The 24012-nt window shown below is 36.0% G+C and overlaps 3 protein-coding genes across 4 annotated transcripts; 2 read left to right on the forward strand and 1 right to left on the reverse strand.

Moving 5' to 3' along the window:
- The first annotated feature begins 1297 nt into the window (after positions 1 to 1297).
- On the forward strand, positions 1298 to 13073 carry LOC117914986 (transmembrane emp24 domain-containing protein p24beta3). The gene is made up of 4 exons (XM_034830525.1): positions 1298 to 1591; positions 11343 to 11529; positions 11734 to 11841; positions 12774 to 13073. The coding sequence occupies exons 1-4, from the start codon at positions 1373 to 1375 to the stop codon at positions 12905 to 12907; spliced, it is 648 nt and encodes a 215-aa protein (XP_034686416.1). The 5' UTR covers positions 1298 to 1372; the 3' UTR covers positions 12908 to 13073.
- A 1201-nt stretch (positions 13074 to 14274) lies between these two features.
- LOC117915099 (stem-specific protein TSJT1-like) lies at positions 14275 to 18368 on the forward strand. Its single transcript, XM_034830666.1, has 4 exons — positions 14275 to 14548; positions 16418 to 16658; positions 16781 to 16901; positions 17905 to 18368. The coding sequence occupies exons 1-4, from the start codon at positions 14349 to 14351 to the stop codon at positions 18090 to 18092; spliced, it is 750 nt and encodes a 249-aa protein (XP_034686557.1). The 5' UTR covers positions 14275 to 14348; the 3' UTR covers positions 18093 to 18368.
- A 174-nt stretch (positions 18369 to 18542) lies between these two features.
- Positions 18543 to 23098, reverse strand: LOC117915098 (meiotic recombination protein DMC1 homolog). Of its 2 annotated transcripts, XM_034830664.1 has the most exons (15): positions 23016 to 23098; positions 22840 to 22922; positions 22234 to 22325; positions 22090 to 22161; positions 21948 to 21986; positions 21617 to 21674; positions 21474 to 21519; positions 21024 to 21069; positions 20516 to 20577; positions 20305 to 20371; positions 20126 to 20218; positions 19972 to 20040; positions 19482 to 19560; positions 19170 to 19336; positions 18544 to 18888 (listed from the first exon to the last, which is right to left on the reverse strand). In XM_034830664.1, the coding sequence occupies exons 1-15, from the start codon at positions 23030 to 23032 to the stop codon at positions 18844 to 18846; spliced, it is 1035 nt and encodes a 344-aa protein (XP_034686555.1). In that variant the 5' UTR covers positions 23033 to 23098; the 3' UTR covers positions 18544 to 18843. The 2 variants fall into 2 exon arrangements, with proteins under 2 accessions (XP_034686556.1, XP_034686555.1); XM_034830665.1 differs by lacking the exons at positions 22840 to 22922; positions 23016 to 23098 and adding an exon at positions 22411 to 22661 and having other exon boundaries at positions 18543 to 18888.
- Positions 23099 to 24012: the final 914 nt, after the last annotated feature.

The following is a 24012-nucleotide window of genomic DNA, read 5'->3' on the forward strand; positions in this document are numbered from 1 at the left end:
CAAATTTGGGATGATCGCTTAGGTGTACTTGTCCACCGCTTGAGTGCCTAAGGTGCTTGAGCACTAGATATGCACTTGAGCAGTTCCAATGCTAAAGCACTACTTCCATCGCTTGAGCATTCTTTGTTTTTCTAAAATAATAAATTAAGTATTTTAATTCATATAAAAGATGTTGATCCATTTTTAACCCCTTAAACACCTAACTTGTCATTAATAAAACGTTTTTAGGTATATTTGCAACTATCTGGTTGAACGAACAACAATTTTGAATCTTTAATGAAAAATAAGTTACTATCTAAAAAATTTCAAAAGAATTAGAACAAAATTGTCAACATGTAATGAAGACCCATTGTTTTAACAATGTGTAATGATGTGTTGAAAAAAGTTTTCATTTCTTTGGGTGAACAAGAAAAAAAATTAGAAGAAAAATGAATGAGCCTAAAGATGAAAACATGTTAACCCTATTATACTTTCTAGAACATATTTTACTTGGGAAATAAGAAAATTGTTTAATAGATATTCAATGAGCTGATTTTGTTGAGAATTTTTTAAGACCTTAACAAATATGCATGGGGGAGCTTTGTTACAAGATCACAATTTTTAGATTGCAAAAGACTAGAAAATTCAGGTTTCAAAATACCAAAATAATAAAGAACTAAAGGGAAAAGTCATATTCAAGACATACAACGTTATCACATTTGCATATAAGTTATAGGTTTTGACATAAAAAATTATTCCACTTATTGGATTGAAAGTCATGTATCACGGAACTACCTATAGATATTAAATTAAAGTGTAACTATTACTTAAAATCGACAAAAATGGAAAAGTATTTTTTAACCAAAATATGAGTAATTCTTTATCATTAAATTTTAAAGATGCAATGATACACATTGTTGTATTATTATTATTGTGAAATTCTATATTTTAAAAAAATTTATGTTCTTAGTCTCTTCAAAGTGAATTTTGGGTTTTATTGTACATAATGTAAAATTAAATCCAAAAAAAAGACCACATGATTAAAAATTTAATCAGTTATGAAATTAGTGTAAATTAAAAAAAAATTATGAAAATGTAATAAGAGTATTTAAAAAATTATAAATTTAATCATTAATTTTAAAAATAATTTTAATTTTATTTTAATTATTTATTTTTTTAGTAATAATCTTTTTAAAAAAAATGTATTTTTGAAATGGAAGTTTTCAAGCAAAAATAATACCAAAGGCCGCGTTATGAATGGAAGCACATGACTAAAATAATTAAATAAATAAGCGACTAAAAAAAGCGTAGGTTTTCTACAGGCTATATTCATTATTCATTCTTCTTCTCCTTGATCCACCGATCGATTTTCAACCCAAAACCCTAATTCAAGATGGAGAGGAGGCACACGCACAGATGTGCAACCGGCTTTATTTTTATAGCTCTCTTTTTCAGCTTTATCCACCGTATCTCAGCTCTCTCCGTCACCGTCAACGAAGTAGAATGTGTTTATGAGTACGTTATCTACGAAGGTGACACCGTTTCTGGGAACTTTGTTGTCGTCGATCACGACATTTTCTGGGGCTCTGATCACCCTGGCATCGATTTCACTGTATGCCCCTGCCTAATTCTCATTTAATTCATCTAGTTCTTGGATTTTTGTTTTTCTTTTCGGGGTTTTAATCGTAGTGGTTAATTGATTTGGGGTTGCTATGGGATTTGAAGAAGTTTTCGGTTTTTTTTTCCTGGAGTATTTAGGGTTTTTGTTTGGTTGGAGAGAAAACTGAGGAAGAGAAAAAGGAAACGAATTTTGGATCTGAGATTTTATGCAGTTTGGCTTCTTAAAAAAGGGAAAAAATTCAAGTGCCCACAAACATCAAATAGAGATGTGTTAGATTTTGCTTGATTAGACCTAGATTTTTGGTTTCTCTTTCGGGTATCCTCAAAGTTTCTCCACAATCAAACAGTCGTTTTTCCCCTTTCCTTTAATTTTATTTTAAAATAGATTTTTTTTTTGTTTCCTATAAAAATAAATATGTATAGAGGTGTTAGGGTGCACCAACAACAGAAAATAGATGTGTTAGAGGTGCCTTATGATACGGATGATTGAGGGCTAGTTTGAGTTCTGGTCTTTCGGGTCTGAAACAGTGGAAAATTGTAGACCCTGATTTTTCTTTGTTTAAATCTCCTCAGTTTTTCTCAGGTCTGAATTTTTATATGTTGTCATATCATTTCATATCAATTAGAAATTTAGAATAAGATTCCGGGGCCTTTTGGTGTATCTGTTCTGGGTAAAAGAGACATAAATAGGTCAATTATAGATTAACCTGGAAGATTCTCTTGCAATTCAGAAAATTAATATCAATATACCAACTAGGCGTTATGGTTCAATGGTAAAATGATCATATATCAAATTCTGGACCAAGCCTTTTATATCATGACCAGAAAAAGGTTCAATACCGAGATGAAATAGTATCATAACTTTGTATTAGATCTGTTGATCTCAAGCTTCAATTGCATCTTATTCGAGAATTAGTATCCAATTGTCCAACCTCATCCTTGGGGTGAAAAGATTGGTACCTGGGGAACTCCTTAATTGAAGAAAAATAATATCCAACTTGACATTAGTAGGGCTGTTGAGAAATTTCAAACCAGCAGGTTGATTAGAGGTAGAGGTACCAGAAGCTTGTTGAGAGGACTGCAGTTAGTCCTTAAGGAAAACAATAAACAAGTGATTATTCCTAGATAAAATTCAGAAACAATCAAATTCAACCCCAAATATTGTAGTGTTAGTTTAGCTCAATCCTTTGTTTTCTGAAACAAGAAGCTGATGCTTCCTTGTAGACTTATCCAGTTGAATTGTAAGCTGGACTGGTCCTGATTGTAAGGTTGTTTGAAAAATCTCTTCCTGTCTGAGAAAAGTGAACACAGGAATTATATCCTCAGTCATCCTTGCAATATTTAATGTCTTTGATTCAAGCTGGATTAATCATCTGCTCATGTGGCCTAAATGGATGGCTTTGATGATGATGATGGCAGCTGCAATTGTGAACATTAAGGAGTAAATAGTTTTGATGTAGGACAACCTAGGATGATTGTAGATTAGGATATAAGAAGAGGAACATTTTTTTTTGATAAGTAGGATATAAGAAGAGGAACATTGAACTAAAGTTATTGTTGCAGGGGAAAAAATAAGATATAGAACAAGAAAAAAATAAAGAAAAGATAGGAAACCTTAGAGTCTTCCCAATTCCTTCTAAGAGTAAGAAATAAAGTCTTACTCTTGAAAATTGGAAGGCACGAAAAAACTTAATACTATCCCTCGTCAATAATTAGTCTCATTTTACATCAGTTACCATGAAAAAAGAAATCCAATCTATGTAGTCATTTAGTAGGACTATTATTCCTTTTCATAAAACTATTAAATCTTCTAAAAAGATTAAAAGAGCATAGAAGCTTTTATATATATATATATATATATATATGTATATATATATAATTAGAAACCTAATTTTATAAAGACTTCTTTTAATAAAAGTTTATAATAAAGAAGAGTTGTAGATACTAAAAGGACTTACATAGAAACTTTAGAGAAGAAAGATTTTAGAAAATAGACAATTTAGAAATTTAAAAACTTCTTTTGAGGAGAAATTTTCAATTAAAAAAAAAACCTTTCCAAATTCTAAATGCAACTCAAATGCTGATTACTATCTAATTAATACATTAGAGTTTAAAAAACTACAAAATTACCTACATACCATTGATAGAGCTTGGAAAAACTTGACCTCGAGTTTAAATGACTTTTCATGGTTAATTGTAATCCAAAGCAGTGTTTTCCACCTTTTTTTTCCTTTGTTGCCCCCTATAAACTTGTTTTTTGATTGGCTAGGTGCTAGTTGAGGGCTGGTATTGTATTTCATCTTCTTTTTGTGCCCTTTGGCGCCTCCTGTATACTCCCTGTATACTTTTGGGTCAGCCTTAAGGTGCCTTTTTCTAATATATGCTTTTTGTGTGTTTGCCTATAAAAAAAAACTTGTTTTCCACATTTCATTGAATTTTTTTATATAATATGAAGTCAAGATTAAATTTCTTTCCACACTTGTAAATTATTCAAAACAATCTTCGGCTTTTATAGGTCAAGCATTAGCTTTACTTGAGCTTGTACAACTTCAAAACAATTATTACTTAGAGTATGATCTCTCTCTCTCTCTATATATATATATATATGTTTGATAGGTAAATTTTTGTTCCTATTGGGACTCGAACCTGAAATCTCCCACAAACTCTCCCCAACCCTTTATCACTAGAGCCAAGCATCAAGGGCTCTTGGAGTATGAACTATGATTGCATACTCAACATTGACAATTAAAATCCGTGTCATCACTCACATAAATATGTTTGGTGCATTAGTTAATTGAGAGATTATGACCAACCGCTCATATAGCCTATCCTTAGGATATAGTAAGCAAAAAACCTCCAGGAATGCTCAACCTTAATCTTTCTTGAATAAAGCCTTCAATAGATGATTCATCAACTTGTCTTTAAGGACTTGCTTGCTTCATAGGACTTGCATAGTAGATAGATAAATTAGGTGATTAATTCTTTAGCACCTTAGGAATTTGCTTGCTAGAATCAACCAGCATTTGTCGCACTTCTTTGAGCTCTCTTACAAGTTATTTAGGGATAGATTCCACCACATTTGGCATTCTAGATCCATCATACCTTACTCCTTGTTTGCAGCTTCAAATTATTTCTTAATGGGAGTATTTGGTGGTTTTTTTGGTTCTTAGAATGTTGCTTGCTCCATTAGTTGCTAAGGTGGTGAAATTTCCTTAAATGAATACAGAATCTTCTTATGCTCATTTTGACATGTGTTCTCATGACCATCATGTTGCACTCTCTCATCAAAAGTCATAGTCTTTCAAACAAAATATGAACAAATTTCATCGACAAAACATCACAACATATCAATAGCTCAAAATTATTGATAAAATTAAAATGTTAATAGACAATGAGAACTCATTGTAATAGAGTTGTCATCTACTTGTGTTATTTAATAAGGATTTGGATGCTTCTTTGTCTTTAAGTTAAGCTTGTCAACAAGTTCTTGTGAAGCTAAGTTGGAATTAATATTTACAATAATCACTGCCCAATTTTGTTGGACTGTGGAGGAGCAAGGAAGGGGCCTTCCCCCTTCAAGTTTGAGAATATGTGGCTGAAGGAAAAAGGTTTTAAGGATTTGTTAAGGAATTGGTGGATGGGCTTCCAATTCAGAGGTTCTTTCAGTTTCACTCTGTCTGAAAAACTGAAAGCACTTAAGGCCTACTTGAAGATTTGGAATAGAGAAGTGTTTGGTAATGTCACTGCTAGAAAAGATTCAGCTTTAAAGTAGATGATGTCTTGGGATTCAATAGACGGGGACAGGGTGTTGTCTGCTGAAGAGCAAACTCTCAGAAAGCAGGCTTTGGAGGAGTATAAGAAATGGGTGATAATGGAAGAGACATCCTGGAGGCAAAAGTCTATAAAGTTATGGCTGAGGGAGGGTGACAAAAACATTGGTTATTTTCATAAAATGGCCAATGCACATAAGAGGGTCAATTCGCTGGTGAAGATTAAGATAAATGGGGCATGGGTAATAGAAGAACGTGACATCAAGGATGGTGTGGTTCAGGCTTTCCACTCTCTGTTGTCGGTAACAGATGAGTGGAGGCCCAAATGCAATGGGCTATAGGTTAGGGTTCTGGAAAGGGAAGTTGCAGCATTGTTAGAGGCTCCTTTTTCTGAGGAAGAGGTGTTTGGTGCTCTCTCGGACCTCAATGGGGATAAAGCTCCTGGTCCTGATGGTTTCACAATGGCGTTTTGGCAATTCAGTTGGAGCTTTCTGAAGGAGGAAGTTATGGGGTTCTTTAAGGACTTTCATGATTAGGGCAAGTTCGTCAAGAGCATTAATGCTTCTTTTATGGTTTTAATTCCTAAGAAAGGAGGAGCTGAACAGAGCCTTGCTTGGCAAGTGGATTTGGAGGTTTGCCTGTGAAAAAGATAATCTTTGGAAGCAAGTGATCACAATGAAGTATGGGCAAGAGGATCATGGTTGGAGGTCTAAGAAGGCTAGTGGGGCAGTTGGAGTAGGGGTTTTGGAAGGAGATTCTGAAAGAATCCGATTGGTGTTGGGATAATCTGGTGTTTCTAGTTGGGAAGGGCTCCAAAATCAAATTTTGGAAAGATACTTGGTGCACTGATACATCGTTGTCCCATTGTTTCAATCATCTCTTTGTCTTGGCCGCGCATAGGGACACAACGATTGAGGAGATGTGGGACCAAAATTTTGGTCAAGGAGACTGGAACCTAGTCTTTTTGAGAGACTTTAATGATTGGGAGTTAGATATGGTTGGGGAGTTGCTCCACACCTTGAGGGGTCATAGGCCTTCTTTGGAGGAAGATTCAGTTATGTGGAGGCGAGGAAGAAATGGTCTATTCAAGGTCAAGGAAGCTTATAGGCTGCTGGACAACTCTAATGCCACAGTATTTCCTTCAAAGAGTATATGGGTGGATAGGGTGCCAACTAAAGTTGCTTTTTTTACTTGGGAGGCGACGTGGGGGAAGGTGCTCAATCTGGACAGGCTCCAGATAAGAGGGGTGCAACTCCCTAATTGTTGCTTTTTATGTGGATGTGAAGAAGAGAATATAAATCATATTCTTATACACTGTATAGTGACTAGAGCTCTGTGGGATATTATTTAAATGGGCTTTCCCAGAAACTGTAAAGGAGGTCTTAACTACCTGGAGGGGTCCATTTGTAGGGAAAAAAAGGAAAAAAGTTTGGAAATCCATACCGTTGTGTATTTTTTGGACGATGTGGAAGGAGATGAATAGGTTAGCTTTTAAGGGAGGGGGGGGTGTTGAATATCCAGAAATTAAAGAATTCTTTTGTTTGTAACTTATGGAGCTGGGCCAAAGTGTATTTAGGCGAGGAGTCTCTCTCCCTTATAGGCTTTTTGGAGTGGGTAGCATCCACTTAAGGGGAGGTAGTCTTTTTTTGGTCCTGTAGTTTTTTTGAGGCTTTAGCCGCCTTGTATACTCCTTGTATGCTCTGTGGCTTTTAGCCTTTTTCTAATGCATATCTTGTTTACTTATAAAAAAAAAGGTCTTTATAAGTTATTAGCAAAGGTGTTAGCTAATAGGCTTAAAAATGTGATGGGTAAGTTAGTGTCCAAGTCCCAAAATGCATTTGTGGAGGGAAGGCAAATCCTAAATGCCTCGTTGATTGCGAATGAGGCGATTCATTTGATGCAAAAAAGTAAGAGAGGTGGCATCCTTTGTAAGTTGGATATTGAGAAGGCATATGACCATGTGAATTGGAGTTTTCTTCTTTGGTTGATGGAAATGATGGGTTTTGGAGCCAAGTGGATCAGCTGGATTCAGTGGTGTATTGGGACTATCAGTTTCTCCGTCCTTATTAATGGAACTTCCTCAAGATCCTTCCAAAGTTCTTAGGGATTGAGACAGGGGGATCCCCTATCACCCTACCTGTTCATGATTGTCATGGAGGCCCTTAATTGTTTGTTGAAGAGAGCAAAGGAGGTGTTTTTTTTGCTAGGGTGGCAACTCAGTGGTAGAGGAGGTGTGGGAGTGGAGATCACTCGTTTGCTGTTCGCGGATGACACTTTAGTATTTTGTGAGCCTTCCATTGATCAGGTATCCTACTTGAGTTGGCTTCTTATGTGGTTCGAAGCCATGTCAAGGTTGAAGGTGAACTTGGACAAAAGTGAGATCATCGTGGTGGGAAAAGTGGAGAATGTAGAGGAGCTGGCCCTTGAGTTTGGTTGCAAGGTTAGCCAACTCCCTTCTTCTTATTTGGGTCTTCCTTTGGGTGCTCATTTTAAGGAGGTGGCTACTTGGGATGGAGTTGAGGAAAGGCTGAGGAAGAGGCTTTCACTTTGGAAAAGGCAGTATATCTCCAAGGGGGGCAGAATGACCTTGATCCGAAGCACTCTGTTCAGCATGCCTATCTACTGTATGTCCCTGTTTCATATGCCAAGGAGCGTGAGTTTGAGATTCGAGCGGATCCAAAGGGACTTTCTTTGGGGTGGTGGGGCCCTGGAAAGGAAGTCCCATTTAGTGGAATGGTCTATTGTTTGCTCAGATAAACGAAATGGTGGATTGGATGTGAGGAACTTGGCGTTGCTAAATAAGGCACTCCTATGTGAGTGGAGTTGGCGTTTTGCGGTGGAAAGGGAAGCTTTATGGAGGCAAGTTATATGTGCAAAGTATGGGTAAGAAGAGGGTGGTTGGAGGTCCCGTGTTGTGAGAGGCAGTTTTGGGGTTGGTTTGTGGAAAGCGATTAGGAGAGGTTGGGATGTGTTAGGTGACAATTTGGTTTATTCTGTGGGACATGGTAGGAGGGTTAGATTTTGGAAGGACAAATGGTGTGGAGATAATCCTTTGTGTACTTCTTTTTCCTCCTTATTTGCTATATCCTTGGATAAGGAGGCTTGGGTGCGGATGTGTGGCCATTCTGGAGGGGGAGTGTGGGCTCCTAAGCTGATTGGGAAGTGTTCGATGTGGAGCGTCTTCTTTTAAGGTTGCAAGGGAGAAGGGTTTATAGTGATGTGGAAGATCAAGTAATTTGGACTAAGGCAAAGGACGGAAGATTTTCTGTTAAGTCTCTTTACAAGGCATTGGAACTGGAAAGACTAGGAGATTTTCTTGCCAGAGTTATTTGGAATTCTTTGGTGCCTCCGAGGGTGAGTTTTTTTTCTTGGGAGGCTATGTGGAAAAAGGCCTTAACCTTGGATCGTATTTAGAAAAGAGGGTTCTCCTTGGCTAATAGATGTTATTTGTGTCTGGCAGAGGAAGAGTCTATTGATCACATCCTCTTGCTTTGTGGGTTGGCCAGAAGTTTATAGAGCTTACTTTTTTCCCTCTTTGGGTTAAATGGGTGCTCCCCTCTTCAGTTAGAGAGGTGTTATTGGGGTGGTTTGAGCCTTGTGTGGGGAAGGAAAGGAAGAAAGTGTGGTTTTCAGCTTCCTTGTGCCTTTTTTGGATTGTTTGGAATGAAAGAAACAGTAGAGCGTTTGAAAATGAAGAGCATTCGATTCATGGGTGTAAATCGCTTTTCCTTTGTAATCTGTGGGCGTGGACCAGGGGGTTTTTTTGTTTTGGTCCTCCTTCCGTTATAGATTTTGTTGATTGGTTAGGCCCTGGTTAAGGGTTTTTTTCTCTCTCTTTTGTATACCTCCTATATACTCTAGGGTGCTTCCTTGAAGTGCCTCTTTTCTTTTAATATATTTCTCTTTATTCATCAAAAAAATAATAATAATCATATTACATAGTCTTCCTTGGCAAGTAACATGAATTAGGAAGATGTTAGTTGGTCCTATATCCTCCTCTTTGTTTACCTTTGCCATAGTTGGCAATGGTCACATTTTAAAAATAATAATCTTCAATCATGGTTGTGTAACTTTTTCCACTACTCAAGTGGACACATTCTTTCATATCAAAACTGATGTTAAGACAACCCTAGGATAGATATAGGACAGCACTAAGATGATTTTTTACAATCAAATAAGGTGAGTTAAGGCTTCATGTTTTTAGGATTTAAGATGTACAATGAGCCAAAATTATGTAGTGGGGAAAAGAAATATCATTTATCGTATTAATTTTGTTTTACATCAGTTACCTTATTTATAGACTTTAGAAAACTCAAAAACGAATAAAACTTCTAACTTATTAGGACTCTTCTTTTTCCCTAGAACTATTAAATCTTATAAAAAGATTAAAAGCAAATAGAAACCTTTTTTTTATAACTAGAAACTTAACTTAGTGAAACTTCTTGTAATAGAACTTTCTAATAAAGAAAACTTTAGATCTGAGAAGTTATAAAAACTTGGAGAAAAACTTTTTACAAAATAGAAAGTTTAGTAATGTAGAAACATTTTTTGAGGAGAAATTTCCAATTAAAAAATTTTAAACTTCTAAATGCAATTCAAATACCAACTATTAACTAATTATGATACTAGTGAACTTTAAAAAATTACAAAATTACCTAAATACCCTTGATAGGATAACTTAGGATTTCTTTATTTCCTTTCATTCATTTCTTGAATAGATTTTGGAGATTCATCGTGATGGAGGCTCTTTAAGAGATTAAAGAAGGGGGTGGGGTGTGCAAGAATGTTGTTTAAATTTCTTTTCTTTTCTTTTTTTCCCCCTTTCTATTGAGACCTAAAAGTTTTTGTTTGAACAATAATGCAAGTAATATTTTAGTATGTGCAGCTTTTGTCTTTTTGTGTCTTTAATATGTAAACAATATCAATTGACCTGATATGATAATCACATTGGGACATTGGTTTTATGATTACCGTTAGATTAGACTCCTTTGTATGTCTCCTTTCCATCTCTATTTGCTTGCGCCTCATCAAAGGAGGCTTGGGTGGCAGATTTGTGGGGCAAACAGGGGAGAGGGGTTATTGAAACCCTTGCTTTACTAGAAATCTTAATGGTTGGCAGCTTGAAAACATAAAACATTTTTTTTGCTAAACTGCAAGGCATGTTAATGGAGAGGAGGACAGGGCAATGTGGATAGTTTTGAGGAAAGAAACATTCTCAGTGAAGTCTCTTTATGCTATCTTAGAGTTGGGGAGCTCAACTTCCTTTTCTAACAGGGGTCATCTGAAATCCTGGGTCTCCATCTAAGGCAAGTTTCTTTGCATGGGAAGCTTGTTGGGGAAAGGTTTTGACTCTTGACCAACTACAAAAAGGAGGATGGACACCGGTTATAGATGCTTCCTTTGTGAAATGGATGAGAAATCAATTGATCACATCCTTTTCCATTGCCATAAGGATAGGGTTCTTTGAAAGCTGTTGTTTCCTTTGTTTGGGATTTCCTAGGATTAGGCAGCCATAGTGAGGGAGACTTTGCTAGGGTGGTATGGATTTTTGTTGGTAAAAAGCGGGAGAAGGTATGGATAGTTGCTTTCTTGTGCTTATTTGCGAATTTGTGGAAAGAGAGAAATCGAATGTTGTTCAAGAATGAGGAGATATCTATCTGGAGTTTGAAAGGCATGTTTTTTAGTCAGCTTCTCTTCTGGGTAAAGTTGTACATCAATGATGGTTCGATGGCTCTAATGGATTTTGTTGAGTGATTGGGTACTTATTAAGGGAGGGAAGCATTTTTTGTAATCCCACCTTAGTTGCTCCTTGGCTCTTTTGTATTGTTTTCTTTAGTATTCTTTGTGTACTTCTGATATACTCTGTTTTTGCATTTTTAATAAATTTCATGATTGCCTAACAAAAAAATAAAAAATAAAAAATGATTGCCACTGGATTAGTCATTTATTTCTTTTAATCTTGGTTTCATGCAGGTGACGTCTCCCGCAGGCAACACGGTGCACACTGTAAAGGGAACATCTGGGGACAAGTTTGAATTTAAGGCCCCACGAAGTGGAATGTACAAATTTTGTTTCCAAAATTCTTATGCAACACCTGAGACTGTCTCTTTCTATATACATGTTGGCCATATTCCCAATGAGCACAACCTCGCCAAAGATGGTATGTTCAATTTTTTTTGTCAATATTTTCTTCTTGTCATATTCTTATATCTTATCACTATTTCTATATATTTTATAATTTTAAGTGCTATTGCAAATGACATGACACCATTGATAGTGAAAATATACATTGCTTGTTGGACCATCTTGGTCCAACTGACATGCTTGAGGCACATATACATCATAGATTTTCTCTTTGTTACAGAACATTTGGACCCCATAAATGTTAAAATTGCTGAGTTGAGAGAGGCACTGGAATCTGTTACAGCAGAGCAGAAGTATTTGAAAGCTCGAGATACTCGTCATCGTCACAGTAAGCCTTTTGCTTTTCTTTCAAGTGGTGATAGTGAATTAATGTGATCAAACCATTTTTGGATGTTGTTCTAGCAATTATTTGATCTCTTCCATTAACACAGAATCTCAAATGGCAATCCCCCAAAATTTAATTGATTATCTATTTTTATTTGTGTTACTTAGGGAACTCAGCATCTAGGTGAAAGGACTATAGAATTTTCTTGGATGATTGAATAAGTGCATACTCAAATTAAAATAAAAAATAAAAAAATAGAAAGAATCTATAAATGGAAGATACAAATGAGAAGGGAAAGAACATGCTTGAATATGGAAAGAGTGAAGTTTGTCTTGCTCAAGGAATCTTGAGTGATTAAAAGCTCTTGAATTTGAGATTTTGTAGGCTTTAGAGGTGCTAGGCCAATGGTGTCTTCATCTGTCTCCTAGGGAGCATTCTAAAACCTAGAGCCTTCCTAAATTTGTACACCTTGCCTTGGACAATCTATAATTGTACAGGTCTAGGTTATAGAGCATTCCTATAATTTCTCTCTTTGTTTGGTATGGTTAAAAAAATGTAGTTATTCCTATAGTTCATTCAACAGTCATCCATTAACATCTCTAACAGATGATGAGTGTGTGTTTGGCCTTAGACCCATATTTTTTCACCAGCAGGGTGCTGGTAAAATGAACATATGTAGTGTTTGGATCAGTCATTGTTCTGAATGTATTTCTGTTGTTTCTTGCTTGATTAAAAAGGTACAATGAATTTACTCAATTACACCTTACATCAAAATTACATGATGTTTTTCAACTTTTGTGGTATGCCTCCTCCTGCATGCTGTTTTTCAAGCAAAATTACATCAGTGACAAGAGTTTTATACTGATTTTATGATGTTTAGGAACTGAGAAGTCTCGTAGTAATTAGTCATTCACAATATCTTTTTGTTGCTACAGCAAATGAAAGCACAAGAAAGCGTGTCATATTTTACACGCTGGGTGAGTACCTTTTGTTGGCTCTTGCAAGTGGACTTCAAGTCGTTTACATCCGCCGTTTGTTCAGTAAATCAGTGGCATACAACCGAGTTTGAGGTAGCATGTTTGAGAGGCTTGACTGATGTAACTGTTGAGTGAAGAGAATTATGTATTGTGTAACAAAACATGGTTATACTATTTATCCCTTGCTTCTATTTATAATGTGATATTCAAAGATAATGTTGTAGGTTTACCTTATTCACAAGTTCCACTGGCTGTGAAGAATGATTCTGAGTGGGAAAAGTTATGGATTTTAACAAAAATAAAATAAAATAAAACTCATAAGCATGTGTACTGCACTGCCTACCGCTGGATGACTTGATTCTAATCAGAACAGGTGGGGATGCTACTTGTTTTGGTTAAAAGGAAATGGAAGAGAAGTGGGAGCAGGTGCATGTGAATGTCCAAACGTAGAAAGTCTTACTCTTTTTTTGGTGCTGCATAGTATCGGGTGGTGGTTATGAGTGTGGTTGGTGAGGTGAAATCATATAAACCAAAGTAGACTGCTAGCTTTTCAGTATTCACATGTCTTCCCGTAATAGCTGAGAAAATGCCACTGTCATCTCTCTCTCTCTCTCTCTCTCTCTCTCTGCTGATTGAGTCTCTTTCCTAATCAAATGGCAGTGGTTTCCATATACAGAAACTCGTGTTGATTTACCTTTTCTTCTTTGCTTCCAACTTTTTGAGTACACCATCCTTGTTCAACTCTAAAATGTCAGGAAAACATTAAGCCCCTCTGAAATTTTAAATAAATAAATAAAGGAATTTTATTTTATTTTTCCTTTCGGCATTTTCACCTTCGAAAGCGGAAACAGATGAGCAGCTTAGATCGGACTGAGTTCTCAGATGATTCCAGCCCACAGAAACATCCAGTTTCCGCGTAAACCGTCCAACAAGGAATCTGAATAAAATACGGAATCCCATGTCCTCACTCCTAACATCCACACAATTGCCATAAATCTAATGGCGGATCTCAATACAATTCAGAAAATTTACTCCGATCTACTAAATTATTTTCCAATTGGAATCTTGCCACGTAGTCAATATTGGGGTGTTTGGATAAGTTGTGCTCCTCTCTTTCAACTTTGGCACTAAAAAAAAAAGGCACTTGAATTTACAGTAATAACCCCAGATGGAATTAGTCAAAACATACCACCTAATCGTCGTGCTTGTGTTTTGTCTACGTGGCTCTTCTCTATTTGACCTTTTTATTACTTTTATGATATGGATAATGCCATACTGTGATAATGGGTCTTTTCATAATGTTCCCGTATGCTATGCCATCCAAAATTACTACCCTTTACAATAATAATAAATAATATTCTGATTTTGTGAAAATATATATATAAGGGTAATATGGGAAATAAAAAGAATTCCAAAATTGGAAGAGTAACAACGACCTCAAAATCCATGATCTAAGTTTGCAGAGTGGAATTTTGCGTTTACAGAGTCAGTGATAAAATCATCTCTCCCGATCCAACACCACCCATTTCCAAAATGCTTGCAGTTTTCCACAAATCTATTGCTGAGGCCCCTGAGGGTCTCCGGACTCCGGACTCTGCCTCCCTTCCTGCTCTCAAAGATGGATTTCTTCCTCAATTTTTTGCTTCTCTTCATCCTTCTGCTGTCACCGTCAACCTTGGCTCTTCCGGCGTCATCTCTTACTCCGTTGATAAGCAGAATCCTCTTCTTCCAAGGTACAATGTTTGTACATTTTTCTTTGTGATTTTTTCTTGATCTGGCCTTGCGCACAGTTTCTGGTTGGTTCGATTTGTTCTTTACTGGATTTGTTGTTTATCCGATCGTGATTATTTGTGGGCTTTTGGGTTTTTATCTTCAAATATAGTTCTTTCTTTGCCTATCTGATCTTGATCGTTTGTGGGTCCTTCGTGTTTTTTTTTTTTCCTTCTTCCTGAAATGCATGTTTGGTTGCAAAGAAATCGCCAGGAAAAGAATCGACTAACTGGGAATGTTGTATGGGTTTGGGGTTGAAATAGCTGCTGTAAGATCTCGATCTTCGTTTTCATTTTTCACCGACCACATGAACCGCTGTTATATGCTCTGTGTGTTTATCTCCATTTCTTGTTGTTATTCTTATAGATAGATTTTATGGTACTCATGTTTCCATTTTCTATTATTTCTTCGTTATTATTATTATTATTATTTTCTTTAATCATTATAATTTGTGGGTCCTCTCATTTTTCTCTTAAGGTACGTTTGGCTGCAGAGAAATTATAGGAAAAGAAAGGGAAACTGCGTGGAATTTTAAAACCGGAGGATTATTTTGAGATAATCTATGTTAAGCTTAATGTTGTTATAATTCTTTCATACAGATTTTGAAAACAATGAACCAGATAGATTCCCAAGTCTTGAAGAGTCTTATAGATCCTGTTAAGTGTTTTTTTATGATTTCCCTTTCATATTAATATATGTTTGGCTGCTGGGAAATCTTAATCTTATTTACTGGGTTGCAGGTTGAGTTGACCGTTGTTAGATTCTATGTTTTCCTTTATTCTCCTTATATTTCTCAGCAACCAAAAGGAGCCTTAATGGATTTCTTTCTACAAACCCCACAAAAATGGATCACAGATTCCTTGTTTGATCAGTTATTTTTCTATCATAGCTATTAAAATCTCTTTTGTTCAATTACTTAAGTTTTTCCATTTGACTCAGTTTTGTGAAGCATATTTGAGGTTCAGTTACCAAGGCACATAATACAGATCTAGAGATTTTCTCGTTTCTTTTCTTTTCTTTTCCCTTTTTTTTGGTCTTTTGTGTGTTCTGTTGTGGATGGTATATTCAGTTGGTTTTAATGAATACAAAATAGAGATTCAGTCATTTTATATGATTCTATGTTTGGGGCATTGTTTTAGATATGCCATGAAATGTTCCATCTATGCTTTGCATAGCATTTGAAATCATATTGATTTTGCTTTCTTACAGAATTTGATATTTTTTCATTTCTTTGAATGTCTGATCTTTTTTATTTTAGGGACTATTTTTATAGATAATACCTATTTTTAATGTGATGTAGTATGGACAGAAGTCCAATGTCCTACATCGGCTGATTACTAACGTTGGTTGGGCCTTATATGTGGGGCTACCTCTACCCACAATTAGCTTAAGCTTTTAGTACTATATGTGGTCCTGCATCATTTGGTATCGGGGTGAGGTTTTGGCCTGCCTTCCCTCAGCAAACAAAAAATTGGATTATTAGCGTGATGCCCCATTAACTACATTTTTTTGCTTTATGATGCCACTATTATTACTGTGATTTGTGTGTTTGAATGCCATGGAAAACAAAAAATTGGATTATTTCATTTCCATTGATAAACTGTTCTCATTTTGTTCTATTCATGCCTAATCCTTAACAATTGCATCTTCCTATAAGGAATGTTGAATGAATTTTTAAAGCATCAGAATCTTACAACAAGAAGGGAAAGAGATTAAATCTGAATTTCTTTCTTTCTTGTTGCTTTCTTCCCAACTTACCACTTGACTTTATCCCTCTTTTCACTTGGCATATCGGTTGCTGATTGTGATCTATCTCCTCTTTTTTTTGTCAGATTGTTTGCAGTTGTGGACGATATATTCTGCTTGTTTCAAGGACATATTGAGAATGTTGCTCTTCTTAAGCAACAGTATGGGTTAAACAAAACAGCAAATGAGGTGATCATTGTCATAGAAGCTTATAGGACTCTGAGAGATAGAGGTCCATATCCTGCAGATCAAGTTGTGAGAGATCTCCATGGGAAATTTGCATTTGTTCTCTATGACAGCTCTAACAGAACTGCATTTCTAGCTGCTGTGAGTAAACCTTTTGGCCAGTAATTTTGCTATCCAATTTCAAGTATCGCTCTCAGATTGTTATGATCACCTTCTTTGAAGGCAGCTTACATCAGGTGTAACTTTACCCACATGTAATGCAGGATGCTGATGAGAATGTTCCCTTCTTCTGGGGAGTAGATTCTGAAGGCCATCTTGTTCTTTCTGATGATGAAGAGACTGTGAAGAAGGGCTGCGGGAAATCTTTTGCTCCATTTCCTAAAGGTATTGTTATATGTTTTGCATATTGAATCCATAGTTTGGGGAAACCATTTCATCATTGTTTGAGTTTTTCCTTGGGAACCTGCTCACATGTTTCAAATGGTTTAGTTTCCGAGATTTGTGGAGTTACCTGAGAAGTTGACATGGATGTTCTTTGAAAATTGAAATAAGTAAGAAGTGGGTTTGTGTTCAAGCTGGAAACAGAGCTGAACTTATCCGACAAACATAAGGGAAATGTGTGTAAAGTGAAACTATTATGGTAATGCCATAATGATCCATATATGGTTTATATTGTTGTATTGCCTTGAGATGCCTTCTGATTGATCTTAGATTGCCTTGAGATGAAATGACGTTAGTTCAGTTGATAGTTGCCTCTGTATATGGGCTGGATGGGCCTAAACTACCATGTTACCTTGAGATCTTTGTTTTATGTATGGTCTATCATATTCAGAATAGAAGTTGTAATGAATTTGTTAAGAAGTTACTTTGTTTTGCCCATACTGTATGATGCATCCATATTTTATGTTGCCTTGAGATGCCTTCTTGCTTGGTTTTAGATTTGTCATGTTGCATTGTGCTATGATGTTGCCTTTAATTGATGAGCCCTTGATCTATGCCATGGTAGAGCAGTAGAATGGCACAGCCTTGATCTATAATCTTGAATGTATGTATGGTCTAATGAAATCTTTTCCAGTGAGGCTGATCTTTTGTTATGAACTTATTTTAACTTCCCCAAATATAAGGAAATCCAATGGAGACAAATATATGGCTTGAGATCTGTGTTAAGTGGTAATGTATGGATGCTTTCTTGGCTGCTTCCAAGCAATTCCATTGCCATTTTCATTGTTGCCCTCTTTTAATATCCTGTCTTTATTCTGTTCTACATTGAGGTGAAATTTTAGGCTCCATTTCCTCATTCTGTTATTCATTCCCACTTTTACCCATGAAAATTCCCAATGAACATGGGTAGTAATGTCGCTGAATTTTTCTGTCTTTTTCTTCTCAGGATGCTTCTTTACAACCTCTGGAGGTTTGAGGAGTTTTGAGCACCCGCTAAATGAGTTAAGGGCAGAGCCACGGGTGGATAGTTCTGGCCAGGTGTGTGGTGCAAATTTCAAGGTGGATGTTGAAGCCAAGAAGGAGACTGGCATGCCTAGAGTTGGGAGTGCTGCAAACTGGTCCACACACTACTGAGCTCTTAAGTTATAACCATCTTGATTACATCAAGACTTTCATTATTCACTTGGCCTTGCAATGCTTTTTCTTATTCATCCTTTTTTTTAAGTTCCGCTACCATCTTGATGACTCTGTTGCTTCAATTTGTACTGAACTTCTAGTTAGAACATACTGTCAAAACCAAGGCATCTTTATGCAGGCTATAAATGTTGCTCCATATTGAACTGAGCCTTTCACGGATAATGCATGTAACATGGAATAAAATTGCTTTACACTAGCACTTTATGTGATGCATGCAAGAGTTTACATGTTTGATGTGTGGACTCAACTCTTACTAGCATATTGGAAGTTTGGAACTTCCTCCTAACAATTATATCATGTTATTTATTGAACTCAAGAATGATATTTTACTTCCACCACAAGCTTTAGCAGGGTTGCTTCCTTTGAAAACAGAACAATCAGCATGCTGCTGATATTGAATTTTATATGTTATTGAAGTCATTTGGTTTTTATGACACCATGTCTGCCAATTGCAGTACATCTTGTTCTACTCTTACTAAAGAAGTCACAATATGTTCAGAGCATAATGAGAGTAGATAAAAATCCTTTTCATGGTGCTAAGATTCAAAATCAATATGGAGGAATTTCTATTGCTGAGGAGACTCTTGTGTTGATCATTTACAACTTTTATACTAAACTATTAGTAGATAACAGGAAAATGAAAGCCGACAAGCATTTTCTGGTGTCGCAGAAGAAACTTAAGCCGATTTCAGTCCTTTGCATCTGCAATACCTCCTGGTGTTATCTGAAACACTTGCCTTTGTCAAGAACAACTTTTCAACAATATAATAGTAATTCTTCTCCAATGCCGTCTGGTTTGTGAATGCCAAGATATCAGATACATGGGTGCGCAGTAGGTATTTAGTCTAGGATCAATGATCATCATGATACCAGGTGGTGATGGCAATTTGAGTTTCCAACCTCAACCAGTATCTAGTAATAATCAATGATCAAATGGTCGCCATTATGGAGTAATTATTTTTTAATAGATGATATAGGGATAAGATCAACAACTAAAAAACATGGGAAGGATATTGCTTCAGCTTCAGGCAGATTTGGGGCATCAAACACCTTGCAGACCCGCTGCTCCCCTTTGCCTTTCCTAAACATTAACCTTATTGTGGCTGCATGGGCAAGCACATGTCCACCTGCTGGTTTTTTTGGATCTGATATGAACACCCCTCCACCAGGATCGGCTATAACTGCAATCATCAATCCAATTACATGGATCAGCAGTAAGTGTTGGAAACTTCATATATAAAATTAAGGGTCACCATGGTAGGATTACAAAGTGAAATTTCTGGCTACCTAAAATATTCATTGTGTCTCAAACTAGCCCAGTATTACCTTGGTTGGTCATATAAACTGCGACATTGAATTCCTCGGCTATCTTTGTTAAACGGGAGAGCATCTGTGCAAGTTTTTGCTGCAGACAGAAAATGACTCATTTCATGGAAGAGTATTTACATATTTAAAACCTCAGAAAATTGAAAATTTTGCCAAAACTAAGATCATTTTGCTAAAAATATCACTCTAAATGAGATCTGCATGGCTTGCTAAACTTTCATAATTGACAAAATTAAATAGTAAAATAGAGGATTCTCTGCTTCAATAATCTGCCACTTCGCTCCACTTTCAAGGAGTGATGTCACTCCATTTTTTTGCTTTGCACTAAGCTATCATGTCTAACCAACAACCATTGGCCACAACAGTATAATACGGACATTAATCATAAAGCACCTTAAATCGGAAATATCAGCAAAAAGAATCTAGTTTGGTTGAATTCTCTCAGAAATTCAAACCACTTGTATGCATCTTAGGGTTGTAAAGGTTTAACCTGGCGGTCTGCTAATTCCCCTCTTCCCGTGAAATCCACCCGAAAGAGAGCAATTACTGAATCCACAATCTGAAAATATCAATTCATACATTCATCAGTCTGTCAAGTCGGATGATATTTGTATTACAGAGTAATTCTGTTACTTGTGACTTACCAGGAGTCTAAAAGGTTCTTCAGACATTTTTGCTGCTAGACCAAGAAGCAGGTTGTACTGATGCTCATATGTGTATGCTCGAGCATAAATGATCTTTCACATGCACAGAACAGGAGATGTTTCAGTTCTGAGAATAGCTCCCTTAGTTCAATTTATATGAAATTAGAAATGATGCTTACATTGTCAAGAACAGCTCCAGCATCCATGCCAAACCGCTCAGCAATTGGTACAATCCTATCAGGTCGACTGCAAGTGCATTTAGTTGAGAAAATAAACAAAAACCAGATAGGCATTGTTAAATCATTTCACAGTTACCGTTTCATGCAACAGAAACTATAACCAGTTCAGAAGTTGAAATTTAAAGAGGGAATGAGAAACAAAAAATCATACAAAGTTCCTTCAGTATCTATGTAAGCAACTTTTCCATTCCCTCCCCGCATGCTAGTGGGAAGCTGCAAAAGTTGTTGGAAAGAAAAATCGGCAAATCAAGGATCCATGTGAGTAAAAACTGCTAGTCTTATGTCATGCATTAAATGCTAATCTGAAGCATATATTTGATTCCACAGTGATTGATGCACCAGAGGGAGTTCACTCTTATTTCATTTGTTAAATTATTTAGTTCGTAACTTATGCTACATGACATAGGAAGACTGTTAGGATTAGCACAAAAAATCCAGCCCATCCACCAGCCACCCATGTATATTATTAGATTCTTGTATAATCATGGGCGACGCTACCTTTCACTCTTTATAAAGCCCTCATATTTAAAATGTTTTGAAGGGATCAAGAAAAACACTACCTACAGACTATCAGTCACACCCAGCAGATTTTTCTTAGTGCCGCCAGTATAAGCTTAACAAGCTAACATTACCATGCTAGCATAAAGCAAAAAAATAACCTGTGTGGAAACGCATAGAGTATGTGCGAGCTGTGTTTTCCCGGACCTGAGTCAATTTTGGTAGCCAAGCAATCAGAAGACAAGCCAACAAAATAAAAGACGAGTTAAGAGATTCGTCCTACCAAATTTTACTTTCTCTATTTAAATTTGGCGGGAGAGGAAATGAAAGAAAATAGAATCCACATAAAAATAGATTTTTTAAAAAGACAAATTAACCTGCTTCATTTGTTCTTGCATATTTATTCAAATTTATTTATCTTCTTTCTTCTACTATAAAAACAAGAAAAATAAACTGTGCAAAATCAAAAAGAGAATTTGAATGTTTTCCTTTTTTTTTTTCCATCTAAACAAGGCCCGAAAATATAAAAAATATTTGAAAGGAAATATTCCATAATTTTTGTAAAAATATTTTAATTTTAGAGTATTGATAGACTGTGCTAAGGCTCTCACCGGAATTCCCCAAAGGCTTCTGTTATTGCCGAAGTTTCTATGCCACCTATGCAGATTCAAAAAGAAAAATTAGTTGCAGCAAAAGTCGCAAATATAGAACAAGAAAATCAATTTTTCAGAGAGAGAACAGTATTAGAATTTACCGCCTAAGAGTTCATCTAAGGCCTGGCTTCCAGTTGTGATGCGAACCACCGACTTTCTCTATATGCCAACGGGAATTAGCATTCAGGTTCACTGTTAAAACATGGTTGAGTCTAACCACTTTTGAGTGTTGCTAGCATGCGCCTTTATTCCTAATTCCTAACCATTTTGTTATAAATAAAATTATGCATTTGACTCAGAGGAATCAGATCTGATCCGAGCCCTTAATCTGTGCCCAGATCTGATCAATAGGCTAATAGGTGCATTTGGCGCCAGCGGGAATGTTAGACTTTCCATTTTAATTTAAAATTTTTGAAAGAACTTCAATCTTACTCTGAGCAGAGCATCGCTTCCAGTAATGTAACCAAAATTCTGAGAACATTCCAAACGAAAAGTACAACAAATTAGCTCCAAGCCTGAGCAAAATATATGAAAGAAAATTATTCATATAATATTGTTTTTATCTAGCACTAACCACTATCTTTTCAGCTGCTTCGCATATCTTATCAACTTTGGCCTCTGATAATCCTTTGATCCCTGTCAAGTTCTGGAAAAAAAACAAAATCATGGTAAGCAAAACCTTCAGAGTTCGAACAATCTAAATTCAGAATCGTCTCACTTTCTTTGTGTGCATCATCAAGCCGTTGCAGGTATAGATTCCTGCGTCTTGAAGCTTCTTCACATCTCCAGCATTAATTCCCTGAGAAATCACTGCAGAAATCGCGAAGCTTGGAATCTAATGTTTAAAATGGATAACTCAACTGAACCAAGGCAAGTTAGAAAAGCTTTTGCTTACATTTCGCTTAACGATTAAACGGAGGATAAGTGGTTTTCGCACAAAATCAACATCCAATATCAAAACAGAGAAGAAGCATATTTGAATTTTACACATGTAGTACACAACAGAAAGTAGTTGGAGATCTACACTAAGCGATGAAGTAACATCAGATTCTTCTCCAACACTCGCCAGATAAAACAGATACTGTAGAAATCAAATTCTAAAACTAGAAACGAAGAAACAAACGAAGCAAGCTGAGAATTTATCGTCAACATGAAAACAAAGAGAAACCGAGTCTGAAACTCATCATTTCCCACATGAATCCAAAATAAGAACTCAAAGCTCACGTGAAAGAGCTGGATTTCAATTAACAGTATTAAAAAAAAAAGTATAAGACAGGAAGGAAGAATTCAAACAGAAACAAATCAAAATCGATTGTGTAGTTACGTTTATCGATAGCTTCAAACAAGTCTTCCTCATCTTCAATGTCTTCTCTTTCCACGAGCTGTAACTGGCTATGTTCTTCGGATCTGGACGGAAAAGAATAATGAGATTTTGCTTTCACATAATTCAATACTGTTGCAACAAATTAACACGAAATGTATGAATTTCAAAGAGCTTACTTGAGAGCTGCAATCATTTTGCGTCACTGTAGAGAGAGTGTCTGGTGAGTTTCCAGAGTGATGGATTGGAAAAGAAGATATAGGGCGGGAACCGGGATTGAAGACGTTTATTAAATAGAGCTAATTTGTGATTGAGATCCGAATTCTAATGTGAACTAATCGGGAGTGTTTGTTTGTGGAGTTATGCCATACCAAATCAATATAACAGTGGTGAAAAAAGTGTTTGTCAATATCCAGTATCCACAAAGCAGTCAAATTATGCTAGTCTGTTCAAAACTTCAAATCCAGTTCCTCGATCTCTTTATGAGACTTTTGGCTGCTTAGACATTTGTTTCGCAACCATCAATTGGAGATTTTTAACATTGTGGATTCATGTAGAAAGTTGTTTGGCTAAAGATTCATTTTCAAATCACTAGCTTATATGGTATCCCTATGTTTTTCCAAATGAGGTGTTGCCTTGAGTTCTCAATTCTTGGCATGGTAAATCAATTTAATGACTTAAAGTAACTTAATAGCTTAATGATTTAATTTATATCAATTTTAAATTTTTTGTAAACAAAATTTTATATTTAAGTAATAATAAGATAGTTATTGTAACTTGATATTTAAACTCATTTTTAACTTTAAGTTGTAATATTAAGTTATTTTAATAAATATATTTAATTTATTTAATAAGTTAAATAAAGTTATTAAGTCACTTTAAGTAATTAAATTGATTTATCAAACGCCCTTTAAACGTCAAAATAAAGCAGAGGTTAATGCCCAATGGCCCAAGGAGTTAATAGGGCTCTATTGGAAGTCTAAAAGTAATAATAGAGGAAGTGAAAAAAAACATGTTGTTTCCCATCCCCTCGTAAAAAAAATAAATAAATAAGGTCTTTGTTTCATTGATTTGGGCATGAGGAGCCATGTTTAAGTTTGGTGGTTGTTTTCTTAGTATAGTTGTAAAGGTAAGGTGTTGTTATTGGAGGTTGATCGAACAGGTATGATGTTGCAA

Source organism: Vitis riparia, chromosome 5, assembly GCF_004353265.1.
Source record: "Vitis riparia cultivar Riparia Gloire de Montpellier isolate 1030 chromosome 5, EGFV_Vit.rip_1.0, whole genome shotgun sequence".
Lineage (NCBI taxonomy): Eukaryota > Viridiplantae > Streptophyta > Magnoliopsida > Vitales > Vitaceae > Vitis > Vitis riparia.

Bases quoted from the DNA above. Each gene is read 5' to 3' on its own strand.
- LOC117914986 (XM_034830525.1), top strand. From the start codon at position 1,373: ATGGAGAGGAGGCACACGCACAGATGTGCAACCGGCTTTATTTTTATA. The intron at 1,592-11,342 runs GTATGCCCCTGC...GGTTTCATGCAG, and splicing joins ACCCTGGCATCGATTTCACT to GTGACGTCTCCCGCAGGCAA. The intron at 11,530-11,733 runs GTATGTTCAATT...TCTTTGTTACAG, and splicing joins GCACAACCTCGCCAAAGATG to AACATTTGGACCCCATAAAT.
- LOC117915099 (XM_034830666.1), top strand. From the start codon at position 14,349: ATGCTTGCAGTTTTCCACAAATCTATTGCTGAGGCCCCTGAGGGTCTC. The intron at 14,549-16,417 runs GTACAATGTTTG...TTTTTTTGTCAG, and splicing joins CAGAATCCTCTTCTTCCAAG to ATTGTTTGCAGTTGTGGACG. The intron at 16,659-16,780 runs GTGAGTAAACCT...CATGTAATGCAG, and splicing joins GAACTGCATTTCTAGCTGCT to GATGCTGATGAGAATGTTCC.
- LOC117915098 (XM_034830664.1), bottom strand. The intron at 20,219-20,304 runs GTAAGCATCATT...TGCATGTGAAAG, and splicing joins CTGGAGCTGTTCTTGACAAT to ATCATTTATGCTCGAGCATA. The intron at 20,041-20,125 runs GTAAGTCACAAG...TGATATTTTCAG, and splicing joins AAGAACCTTTTAGACTCCTG to ATTGTGGATTCAGTAATTGC.